At 39.8% G+C, this 13664-nt stretch overlaps 1 protein-coding gene across 1 annotated transcript in view; it reads right to left on the bottom strand.

The window, feature by feature from the left end:
- Window positions 1-13664, bottom strand: part of PRG4 (proteoglycan 4) — a 120110-nt gene that overhangs the window by 98149 nt on the left and 8297 nt on the right. Inside the window, 4 exon segments of the mRNA XM_088453904.1 lie at window positions 1001-1063; window positions 7684-7791; window positions 8164-8280; window positions 11730-11852. Of these exon segments, the coding sequence (XP_088310030.1) occupies window positions 1001-1063; window positions 7684-7791; window positions 8164-8280; window positions 11730-11852 (411 nt within the window).

Below are 13664 nucleotides of genomic sequence, written 5' to 3'. Positions count from 1 at the left end.
ATACAGTTTGGACAGACCCAGAACCATTGCCCTTCTGGGACTGGGTGTTTAATTCATCCAAGGCAGACCCAGGCCTCTTCCTCTTTGCAACCCCTGCATATATGTAGCCAGGGTTCTCTTTAGAAAACATACATAATTTGGCAGCAGAATAAATGGTTCCTAAAGTATAGCAATCATGTTGCTTTATGGGTATTCACAAGAGACTTGCACCAAAGCCACTCGTTACTAGGCAATATTTTGTCATTTTTGTAAGGTATGCAGAAAATGAAAGTGCAGAGCGACAGTGATGTAGCTTTTGTGTAGAATTAAGCTTACTATATAACTTTATACATTTCTCTTTGGGAATATATAAGGCATTATGTTCATTCTTTGTTTATTTATGGGGAGGGGTTCAGCATTAAGAGTTACACCATCATATGTTTATTATTGTAACGCATTTTAAAATGCAAGTTTTAATTTAGGCTGCTAAACTGAAACCTACTATTCTAATAATTAGAAAATTGAAAGCGTATTTAATTCTCTTAAATCACCATAAGGTTTTTATTTTTCTCATCCAGCTGATTATTGTGCTTTCATCTATAAGTCTATGTAAAAAAAAATGGGTTAAATGTCAGAAATATTACTCAACCATTAAAATTACCATATACACCCTAAAACCCGATATAAATACTAATGACAAACAATACTTGTTAGATAAAACCTTTCATTGTCATCACATTTAACAGAGGATTAGAAGACTGTTTTTAAACCCTTTGTCCAGCATAGGGGCCATTTCAATTATTAGTAATTGCAGTATGAATAGCATAATAAATCACAGTACATACATAGCAGCATAATGCACAAGGTTGAAAAGAGAAATAAATCTATTAAGTTGAATTCTAGTGGTGGTGTAGCCATAAAAAAGGGGCTTTAATAGTACTGTCAGCTTTATTTTGCAGATGTTTTATACACATCTGACTAGGAGCAGCCTCACAAAATAAAGCCATTTCCAGAATCTTACCCTTTTTATCTATGGGGATTTTGTGTGCTCCCTCTGGCATGGCTTCATCTCTCTGAATATCATCTGCATTAACATGATGAACAATGGAAATATGAAATCATGCTTATAAAGTAATGGTAAAAATATGCTTGCCTACTTTTGAAAAACATTTCAGGGAGATTGTAAAAGCAGCACCTATGAGCGCAGCGTTAAAGTGGGCGTGTACTGCTACATCTGAGAGGCGTGTCATAAAATTTGTTTACATCCAAATGTAAATGAGCCCCAAATCAGTTAGTAAGATCTACTTATTGATGAAAACACATTAATACTTTTTAGAAAATGTATGTAGCCATAGGGATCATCGTGCCTTATAATGAAAAATCGTTAAATTAGCCAACCCGTCGACTGATAGAATGATTTAGCAAGGTTATGCACAAAAGACCTTGTGCATGCACACTTACCAATCGTCCCCACCGATGAAGAACCAGCTGTGATGTCATTATCACCGGGTCCTGTGGCTAGCCAATGGGTCGGTCAGACGATCATTTGTACACACAAGCAGATGTGAAAGATATATCTCTCTGGTATATCGCATCTCCCATGTAGTACGACTGATGCAATATATCTGTGAGAGACTTCTCTCGCCAGAAGGACAATATACAGTTCGTAGCCTGTTCGAGTGATATATATCCCCTAGTGTGTGTCCAACATTACTGTGGTTCTTTACTTCGTAACATTGTTGTGTACTTTCAACTAACCAAAATATTACTTCAATTAGAGATGTGTGGCTTGGTTTTCTTGAAATACGAACACGCCTCGGATCTTAGGGGTTCAGAGACTAATCAAGTCAGAGTTCAGAATCACTTTGGAGTTCCGAGTCAAACCGAGTACCGGTTTGTTTCTGTAGTCAGTTTGGAACTCGGATTTCAGAAGCGAACTCAGGTTTTGGATTGCATGAAAACAGGTCCAACTTACATGATTTTAGCTGTTTTATCGCTTTTTATTATTTTTAAGGTATCCAAGACCAAGCTAAACCAAACCCAAAACAAAACACTTGAGGGTGGTTTTACCAAAACATAAATTAGAAACACAGGCGTCCATGCACATCTCTAACGTCAATTTTAAAATTGGACCAGAGAAAGCTGACTTAATTTGGATGTTAAGTTCAAGTTTAAGAGCACTAGCAAATCTTATCTCAAAAATCCTACGGTACACTTTCCACTAAACGTTGCTTGTGTAATTGCAGATTACAGATAATATACTGCATCCTGCTAGCTAGAGATGTGCACCGACCCAAGTGTTTTGGATTTGGTTTTGGATCTCGATCTCCCCTGGTTTTAGATCTGGATCTGGTGTTGGATCTTTTTTCTTGGTGTTTTGTTTTTCGGTTTTGGTTTTGGATCTGTATTATTTCCCAAAAATGCTATAAACAGCTAAAACCACATAATTTGGGCCTATCTTTGTACCTACAGTATTATTAACCTTAATAACAATAATTTTCAGGCATTTCCATGCATTTTTAACCACCTCACAGCTCACAATATTGATTTCACTATTTTTCACCAATATAGGTCAAAGGCTGCAGCGAGCTGGCTGGCTAAAGTAAGCAATAGAGCATCGGCACAAATGTACGGCAGTTTAAAAAAAAATATAGGACATCTATGAAACATTGCCACACAGCAGTGGCAGACAGGATGGCAGTTTAATAAACTATAATAATGTCAGTTGGCAATCCCCCAAATTGTGCCAAATGTTATGAAAAGAGGTGCAAGTTGGAATTGTCCCTCCCACCCACTCTTATGTGGGATATTAAAAAGGCACAGTTTAACAAACCAAGGGGGAGATTTAAAAAAGCTTGGAAAGGGATAAAACTGGAGATAAATAGCACCAACCAATCAGCTCCTAACTGTCACTTTAGAGACTGTGTTTGAAAAATTACAGTTAGAAGCTGATTGGTTGGTGCTATTTATCTCCAATTTTATCTCTCAACAAGCTTTATTAAATCTCCCCCCAAGCACTTTAGCCACTAGGACTGACACTTTCGTGACTGAACTCCTTAGTTTGTTTGGGCCTCCACAAAACATTTTTTTGGAAGGACTACCTTCAATTTGTGGTGGAGATTGCATGTGCTGGTCCAATCTGCTGGTAGCTGATACCGGACTGCTTGTTATTAATTTACAAATTATAATAATTTTGTTAAAAAAATTGCATGAACTCGCTGCAAATGACGTAACAGGGAGGAGGTGCTTAGATGGCTAACGTCCCTTCCTCTGCTAACTTTGGCTTTAAAAATGGAACAGATGTCTTCACAACTGTTGTCAGAATTAAGATTAAAATAATTCCACACACAAGACGTGGCTTTTCTGGCTTTCTTTTTTATCATGAGCAAGAACTGCTGCCACTGGTGGCTAATTTACGCAAACCACATCCTCATCATCAACATCCACATTAACACATTATCCACATTATCATGGATAGGAGAGGAGTCAGTCATGCCTATGAAATTGGATGCAGGACCACTTCTGATCATGAATGAGGATGTTGATGATGATGCAGGTGTTGGTGGTGGGGATTGCAGGCGCTTGGATCCAGATAGAAGGGAGAAGCTAGGTGACACTGAACTGAAAGTTTTAGAATGTGTTTCCAATTTGATGAATGCTCTGCATGTGATGTAACAGGGAGGAGGTTCCAAGATGGTTAAGGTCCTTATCTCTACTCACTGTTACTTGGCAATGGTTACAAATGGCTTGGCAAAGGTTGTCCGGATTTGGACAACAATGGAAGTGGATTTTTTGGTCCTTTGTCCAGGTATGGCAACAATGAGATTTTTCCGACAATGGGGAACAACTGTTGCCTGATTTACAGTTTTTACACAAACATCCTTGCCATCAACATCCTCTTCATCATTAACATCCTCATCATCCTTGTTCGCCAACTACATAAATATCCTCCTCATCCTCCTCGTGCAATTCCACAGAAGCATCCTCAATTTCTACGTCAGCAGGCACACAAATGGTAGAAAGAGGATCCTCTTCAAGTATAGTATTAGAAAGGTCAGGCTCAGACATGGCAACCGCAGACACACTTGCACTCTATTATGGGATTTCTGATTTTTCCGAGCACACAGTTGGTTCCGGTGTCTTACTCGTCTTAACAATTAAATATTGTTTTGTAACCTCTCCTACAAGCAGAGGGGCTTAAATTATCACTAGAATCATCAGTCAGAAATACAGGCCAATGCTTTATCCTTTCCTTGCCACTTCATGTAGTGAATGGCATATTGGCAATTTTTTGTTTCTCTAAAGCTGACTTAGCTTTAATTTTTTTTAAAAAAGTCGATTTTTTTAGCCTGACTTTTTGGCCTGACTTAAGCCCTGGTACATTGGCCTTCATAGATGACATTGACGGCTTTGCATTGTCATCATGACTGCAGCCGGAAGCTACAAGACTGGTATGTGGATCCTGCTCTCCGGCCATGTGACTGTCCTCCATACTTACTATGCACACAACCACACACAAAAAAAATAGTTGGTTTTATTGTTATTATTTTGGGCAGCAGCCCCTCGACAGACAGGAGCACAGCACCCCTGCGCAACTACGCAATATAAGTGACAGCCAGGTGTGGCTGACACGCACAAAAAAAATTTGTTTATTTATTTTTTGGGCAGCAGCCCCTCGACAGGAGCACAGAACCCCTGCGCAGCTATGCCGATGACAATGACAGCCAGTTGTGGCTGACACGCACACAAAAAAATTGTTTATTTTTTGGGCGGCAGCCCCTCGACAGGAGCACAGCACCCCTGCGCAGCTACATCAATAACAGTGACAGCCAGTTGTGGCTGACACGCACACAACAAAATTGTTTATTTATTTTTGGGGCAGCAGCCCCTCGACAGAGAGCAGCACAGCACCCCTGCGCACCTACGCCGATGACAGATGTGGCTAACACGCCACACAAAAAAATTTGTTTATTTCATTTTTTTTTAACAGTGGGGTGAACCCCTGAAAAGAGGCAGCAGCCCCTTAAAAGACAGCAGCACAGCACCCCTGCACTGATGACAAGGGTGGCTAAGCTAACACTATTTTTTTTTTTCACACTGAGGGTGGGTGAAGAGCAGGGCCAGATTAAGGGGAGGGCAACAGGGGCGGTCTTCCCTGGGCCCCCACACACAGAGGAGCCCCCACTAGCAGCGGCCACACTACACAGTGACATACACACAGCCACCGGCAGCAGCTGTGTGTTTGTTACAGCAGCCGATGAGAGTCACACAGACTCTCATTGGCTGCTGCTTCAACGGAGGGAGCCGGCTGGAGCTCACTTATGAGCTCCGTCTTCTGGCTCCCCCCGGGTGATGATGGGAGTGACGTCATGATGCTGACGTCTCTCCCATATTGCAGTAGAAGAGGAGCCGGAGCGAACAGCGGCGGTCGCGTCAGGAGCGGGGTTTCAGGTAAGTTGTGTTTTTTGTGTGTGTGTGTAAGGGGCACTGCATAGGGGGGGTGCTTAATGGGGGCACTGGGGGCAATGCATAGGACAACTTCTGGTGGCACTGAATAGGGATGGGCTACTACTGGGGGCAGTATATAGGGGGGGACTACTTCTGGGGGCAATGCATAAGGGGGACTACTGGGGGCACTATATAAGGGGCACCACTGAGGGCACTGTATAGGGGGAACACTACTGGGGAGTTATATAAGGGGCACTGCATGGGGGGACCACTTTTGGGTCTGGGGGCACTACCGGGGGCACTGTATAGGGGGACCACTACTGGGGTATTATATAAGGGGCACTGCATAGGGGGGACACTACTGGGTCTGGGGGCATTATATAAGGTGCACTAATGGGGGCACCGTATAGGGGGACCACTACTGGGGCATTATATAAGGGGCACTGCATAGGGGGGACCACTACTGGGTCTGGGGGCACTATATAAAGGGCACTACTGGGGGCACTGCATAGAGGACCACTACTGGGGGCACTGCATAAGGGGCATTACTACAGGGGACGGTGGTATATAGGGGCCCCCACAAGTTTGTTGCCCAGGGGCCCCCACAGACCTTAATCCGGCCCTGGTGAAGAGCACCCCTTAAGGACAGAGCACCCCCTGGACAACACAGCACTACAGCCAGCCAGCCCCTACGGACAGGACAAGTACAACAGCCAGCCCCTGTGGACAGGACAAGAACAACCAGCCAGCCCCTATGGACACGACAACAGCCAGCCAGCCCCTCTATAGACTGTTAATGATTTAAAAATAACTGTATTCAAATAACAAGGGATTTTATAATTGTTCTTTTCTGTTATAGTCACACTGACCCTACTCCTTGTAAAACATGGTTCCCTATTCTTTGTTTTGCAATTCATGGAGAAGTTATTGCTTACAAAACCTGGCAAATCTTTTCAGTGGCGTGGGTTACTCCATAGATAGCAGTACCATCATCAGAGAACACCTGGATACATAGCATGCAGCCCTGTCTCAAGTGAAACACCCTTTTTTTTTACCAGATATAGATCCTCTAGGGGTCTGTTTAAAAGAATTGAGAAAATGGCATAAATGTTGCCACTTTTTGTGGAATTTCACCTTGCATTTTTGTTATATTTATGTCATTGCTGGGACAGACCTCGTGGTAAAGGTATGTCCCTGCAAAGACTAAGGGGTCTATTTACTAATCAGTGTTAGCAGACAAAGTGAAAGGAGATAAGGTACCAGCCAATCAGCTTCCAACTGTCATTTTTCAAACACAGCCTGTGACATGGCAGTTAGGAGCTGATTGGCTGGTATCTTATCTCATTTCACTTTGTCTCTTAACACTGCTTAGTAAACAGACCCCTAACCAATCGTTAGGTGTCAGAAAGAAAGACGTCCGTATCTGTACTGCTCATGAGCTGGGTACGTGCATGTGCACAGCGGCCGTGAGTTACTCTCCAGAGCCGAGTAACCAGTGCATTATGGGAGATCAGTTGCTTCTTTACTTTTCTCCATGACTTGTGCCGTGTAAGTGGATATAATGCCATTTTTTTTTTTTTTACAATAGCATTGCAAAATTTTCATGTATCTTAACTGCGGAAGTGTGCAAACTCCCATTGCAAGCTATAATGCAGCACTTCCAGTATGTTCAGTATAATGCAGCACTTCCAGTATGTTCAGTATAATGCAGCACTTCCAGTATGTTCAGTATAATGCAGCACTTCCAGTATGTTCAGTATAATGCAGCACTTCCAGTATGTTCAGTATAATGCAGCACTTCCAGTATGTTCAGTATAATGCAGCACTTCCAGTATGTTCAGTATAATGCAGCACTTCCAGTATGTTCAAAGTGAAAAAGCAGAGAACTGTGTGTTTCTATGCTGTTCCAGCTTCTTTTTTATAAAGAGTGTGACCAGATTTCTCCTGCTAAAAAGCAGGAGAAAAAGTCTTTAGTACTTCTATGAATAGACCAGTAAGTGTTTAATGTCAGTATATGCACTGCTGTGACACTTATGGTACTGGCTTTTTATAAGGATGGAATTAATTCACAAAGAGTTTTTAAGACTCCCCAACAAGCCAGAACAATGAATAATTCATTTCTAAGGAGAAACATATTAATGGGAAGCTATACAGTAGCTATCATATAATTGAATTTATACTGTAAAAAAAACTACATATAAAACAAATTATTTATTTGCCAAATATGCTGTAATAATTGTATATATTCGCCTCTACCTTCTGGTGCTTCATTTTTGGGTTTTTTAGTGGGTTCTGGAGGTTTATCTCTCGCATCAGGGTCGGGAGTCTGTGATGATCGAGGAGATGGCTGCCGCGGAGTTGGTTCTTTGGTACAAGTAATTGTTAAATATTACAGCATTGTTATGAAATATACCAGCAATAATGTAATAGAAATAATAAAACAAAACATTTAAACTATAGAATTACACTGATGGTAAAATATCAAACAAAGAACAAATAAAGGATAGTACTTGCCTATCATGAAAATATTGTATATACATATACATACAGTATAATAGGCTTTATAGTTAAAACTTCTTCCTCATTCATAATAAGAACTCAAAATATTATTTTCTAAGCTCCTTTATTAGGATCAACATGGATAACGCTATTCGTTGCTTTTAAAGTTGCTGACGACTTCATATGTAGGCACATATAATTCACAATCCCAAACACATACAACATATTGATACTTACTCATGCAAGATGATTCATAGTCTGGACAGCACTTGCCAAAATCTTTGCAGCCCGGATCACAATCGCATGCCGCTCCTCTTATAAAGCCCTCATGGCATCGTCCTTTGCATGAGTTCTCTGCATTAAATATAAACTATTAGCACACTTTCCCACAGCCCAGTTTCCAGCAGTACATTTAGCATTTCCAGCTGCCTCCCTTCCTCTCCATGCTTCCCTCAGTGGCACATGTACCCTTTACCAGGTCTCACTTGTGATGCCTGTTCCTTATCTGCATGTCATGTGCTAATGACTTTTTTTCCTAACAGGTTAACGCTCTCTTTTTTAATGACAGCAAAGAAATGGATTATAAGTGCACTAATGTAAAACTACCACACACTGTGATGTGAAGAATACCAACTAGCCCTGAATTGAAATATATACCAAAAAAATAATGGATCTAGGGCGCTTTACAAAAACATGCGGACACAAGGTCCAAAACAGTTCTTGCTGAACTTCTTCACTAATTCTCCATATTACATAAAGTCGTGAAAAAAGAACCTAACAATAGCGTCACACTGTGAGTCTGGATCCTGCACATGACTAGGCCAGGAGAAAAGAGCCCGCCCAGGACTAATTACTGTGTATATATCCAGGTTTTGTAAATGGACAGGTGATAGACTCACATACTAATCAAATATCTGAAAACTTTTATTCCGCAGTGGGATACAGCATTTATTCTTTGCCATCTTTGGACCTGATTAATAGATAAACGCTAATGCCGCGTCTGTCTACGCAGCGGCTGTGCGTAAATATGCATATGTCACAGACGCCTAGATTTGTATTTTGACGCCAACCAGCGGCTTCACAAATCCAAGCATCTGCATACAAAGACGCAGCATTGATCACAAATCCTTTGCTTATCGGCCTTCTGAGTAACCCTATGGTCGAGCAGAATGGCCATGGGAACAGAGACGCCGTAGTCAGGTTTTTTGCATAGGCGCAGTCTCTGACACGCCCCCTGAAACAGTAACAACACATCTACCCTCTGGCTGACACTCCACCGTTCCCATCCCCGAACGCTCCTTGACTGTCAATCACAATGCGGGAAAATAGTCGCTGCGACCACCGGCAGTAATGTAACTTGATGCATTAACGGTGCGACTCAGATACATGTACAGACCATTGATAATCATCGCCATTGCGTCCATCTCTGAATCAGGCCATTTGCCACATGATACATGGAACTTACAGAAGAAAAGCCAGACAGACCAGAGATATAACATAGGTGTTAGACATACCAGTGTGTTAGTCATCACTAAACATTTGTTATGCTTTGTAATCAAAGTTATTGTTATGTACTAATGTGCATTTCTGGACATTATTATTTTGTAGTATTTTCTAATTACTTTTATTTATTTTTAAAACATTATTATTGTAGTACAAGTATTTTGGATTTAACATAATGATTTGATAAGAAGTATAATAAAGATAAATTCCTAGTACAGGTTGAGTCTCCCATATACAAAATGCTTGGGACCAGGGGTATTTTGGATATGGGAATATTCTGTATTTTGGAATATTTGCATACCATAATGAGATATCTTGGGAATGGGACCCAAATCTAAACACAGAATGCATTTATGTATTATAAAAAATGTGTATTTTGGAATATTTGGATATGGGAGACTCAACCTTTATGTTTTACACATTCCATGTGCATCTAGTTATGTTACATTAATTTTTCACTGCATTCAATCCCTCAATAAACACAACTTCAATTTACACGTTTTATTTTTGGTCCCAAATTTTGAGCAGCTCATTATTGTATAATATTTTCCTGCAATAATTATCACAAAAAGTTCCCTTCACTCACTACGACAAAGTCATCTGTTATTACATAACAGCAATCTGACAACTATAATCAGAGGCATCAACCTCTGACCTTCAGGAAACGCCTTTATTTCTCTAGTGGCGTCTCCCTACGCTATCAAAGGGCTCTTTCACACATACAGGTTAAGCACGTGTAATGGATATGTGAATTTCTTGATGCACATAAACTATTTGGGCATTTTTTAAATCCAGAATGATAAAAGCCAAAGTCCTACTTTCACAAGAACACATCTTACCTTACAGTATGTTACTTTGACTGGTGCTTGTAATACCGGACATGGGAATGTTTACCCATCATCACAAATGTGCAGAATTTACAATGCGCATATTAATAAAACCAATTTTTATGTGTGTAAACTGGTTCTAAGTCTGTATTATAGGTATATTGGGTTTTTTCTTCTCCCCTTTCTTGGATGGGATAGGAGTGCTTGGTAAATGACTATACAAATCTATTTTACACTTATATACACTGTACAGTGGTAAAATATAAAACACAGTATAACTGCATAGATGCAACATACATAGCAACAATATGTTGTGTAATGTTTTTAATTGTGTGCCCTTTCTTGCATAGTTTTACTTTCCTAGAATTAACAAAACCATTTCCCAGTCCCTATAAAAGTGCAAATATGAGATTCTACTGTATTTACAAACAAGCAAGATTTACATTTCTCACATTGTACAGATATCCCTCCTTTCCTGATAAAAGGTACAGTGTTGTAGAAACTGTTGTAGAAATATTTTATGTATTCAACTTGGGCAAAAAAAACAGTGGAACATATCTGCAAGTGACTCATATCATATAATTGTTTTATTTTATGATTCATTAAGGGTGATTCAGTTCTCAGCAATGTCCATGAAGTACTGTTAGAACATTGTGGGGATGATCAGAACACTGGCATCTCATGGACACCAGCACCACCAATTGTTCTTCATACCCATAGAGGTTTGCAGCAATCTTGGGCTACTGAAATTCTTGTGTGTAGCAGAACTTGGCAACTGCACATATCTGAGAATTGAATTGCACCCATCAGTGCACTATTATGCCATGACGGTGAATTGTTAGTTGAGGTTGGATATGCCTAATTTGTAAGTACATGTACCTGTTCTTGTCCTGGTGTGTGATTAATACAGTACTAAACCATTATCACATACAGTGTCAATGTGAGGGTTACATACAGTACCTGCCAAATTACAATGGTGTTCAGTATGTTTTGTCAGCAATCACAATGTCAACAGTCGTTATATAGACACCATAATGTTTGACAGGTATAAAATGTCAACAACCACAATGTTGTTTGCAAAATATTTGCAAAATATCGACACTGACTAAATGACGTCAGGTACATAATATCGACAACCAATTTTAAGCCTAACCTTAAGCCCTTACCCCATCTCACTAACCTTACTTAACACTAATACTAAAATGTATATTGTCAACATTTTGACCGTGTTGATATTATATGATAAAACTTTTATTGTGTCAACATTTTGCAGATGTCGACATGTTGGGTACTGACGCTTAAATAATATCGACAGTCGCATTATGGTGTCGATATTTTGACTGTCAACATTGTGATTGTAAACATGATGACTGCATCCCTTATAATGACATGCTGGCAATGATCAGCTTACAGCTTGGGTTTTCCACATGTTGGGATACAGAGTATAATATTATGTTTGGCCTTATAGGTTACCTGTTGTGCAAACTGACTTGTAGTCCGGACAACATTCCATAAAAGACATACAGTTATAATCACAATGGCATGGATCCGCTCTCAAATACCCTCCACCACATCTCCCAACACAGCTTTCTCGACCTACAATTAAACAAAATACAAAAATGCCTTCTGTATTACCAAGTAAATATAACAGATTACATAGGAGTTCAGAAATCTGTACTTTATATTTTAGTTGGACATATGCATGTCTTATGATGCTGCATCTCCAGACACAGAATGCCATCCATACATTTGTGTATAATAAATAAAACAACCGGCAAATATTGGTTTGTTCATGAGGTGTGTGAAATTAAATATTGTATATTATCATTGTATTTAATGCAACGAAAGATACAGTTTTGTTTCATTAATTGTTTTCCAATAATGTGCAACTGCTTAATGTGTTTGAGAGCGGTATGTTTTTACTGTAGTAGCATATTCATGTGTATGAAGATTTTAGTAAGTAATGAAAAGCTCCCAATAAACACTTATAGCCTCAATGATAAATACAGGCTGTTAGAAAGTATTATCATAAATACTATAGAGTTAAACATAATCACAGAATAATAACTATTATACCTTAAAATAATATAATTTTTTTTTATTATGCTTGAAAAATGCTCATTAATAATAAATTGGGGTGATCAAGATCGAAATTGAAATGCACTTTTTGGGCAAATCGATTTTTACATTAAAACAAGACTTTTTCTTGCAAAGGTGCACAATTTCGGCAATACAGTCTCTGCATTTGTGTATGGATTTTGCTTCACCAATTTACAGACTGATAATTTGTAGATATAAATGGAGTTGGGACAATGACTGCAGTCAGTTTATTGTGATGTAAGGTGTCTGGGGTAGGAATGGTAAAACATAGGGAAAGATTAAAATGGTAAAATGTGCAAAATTTCATGACAAGAAGTGTAATAAGAGCAATATTTCACTGAACAGTTTTCAAAGTTTGCTCATCTCTACTATTATAATCACAATTATCACAAGAATAATGGGTAAATATGTATTTCTGCATAAATCAATATATGACATAATTTGATCATATTTAAAAGGTCCCAATAGACTAATTTTTTTCAGTGGATTATAAGAAAACAATTCACATTGATCCAGCTCCTCTGCCAACTGACTGACTGACTAGCTGTCAGTAACAATTTCAGTCATTCGCTTTCAAAAATAGAATAAAAGTACAGATGCGTCCTCATACATCTTACCTCCGTGTGCTACAAGTTGCATTAAACATAACGCGTGAGCGCCGTGCGCCTCGGTAGTGCCAAGCATATTTCTGTGCGCCTTTTTACCTTCAAATTAATCTTATTCGCAAAGCGATGTGAATAGAACTAACGAGCAGCTTCTTGCATTAGGTTTTCGTAATTCATACATGAAAGGTGAAGGGAAATTGTATTTGAAATGACAGTATATTTGAATAGTATGTTAGTAATTCTACAGTCAGCATTCACTTTACTTTTCTCTAGTGCAAGTTTAAAAAATGTAATGTTAAATTCACCAATACAGGTGTAGCCGCCATAATCGTTGCCGCAAAATATGCACACACAGCTTCACACATCGTGGCATACACACCCGCACGCCATAGATGCAATGCGCTCGCATCGCAGCAACGATGACGGTGGCTACATCTGTACATCCACGAAGAGAAATAAAGCTCGTGAGAAAGTTCTGTCCCTGCGAATCCTCTTCCCGCACTTCTCAGGGTATTTTTCAGAAAAAATACCCAGAGTGTAAGACTGCACATGCGCCGCCTACTAAACCTTGTCCCCGGCGACAGCCCCCCCTCTCCCCGTGACCCCTCAGTGCTTCTCTCCCCCTTTAAGCCGACACCTGGTGATCGGTGATCCGGTCAGCTCCTCTGTGAATCCTGTCAGCTGATCGCCAGCACAAATCAGA

Source organism: Taudactylus pleione, unplaced genomic scaffold, assembly GCF_031769625.1.
Source record: "Taudactylus pleione unplaced genomic scaffold, aTauple2 ptg000602l, whole genome shotgun sequence".
In the NCBI taxonomy this organism is placed as follows: domain Eukaryota; kingdom Metazoa; phylum Chordata; class Amphibia; order Anura; family Myobatrachidae; genus Taudactylus; species Taudactylus pleione.
Note: the sequence above shows the minus strand (reverse complement) of the source record. Positions and strands in the feature narration are given on the sequence as shown.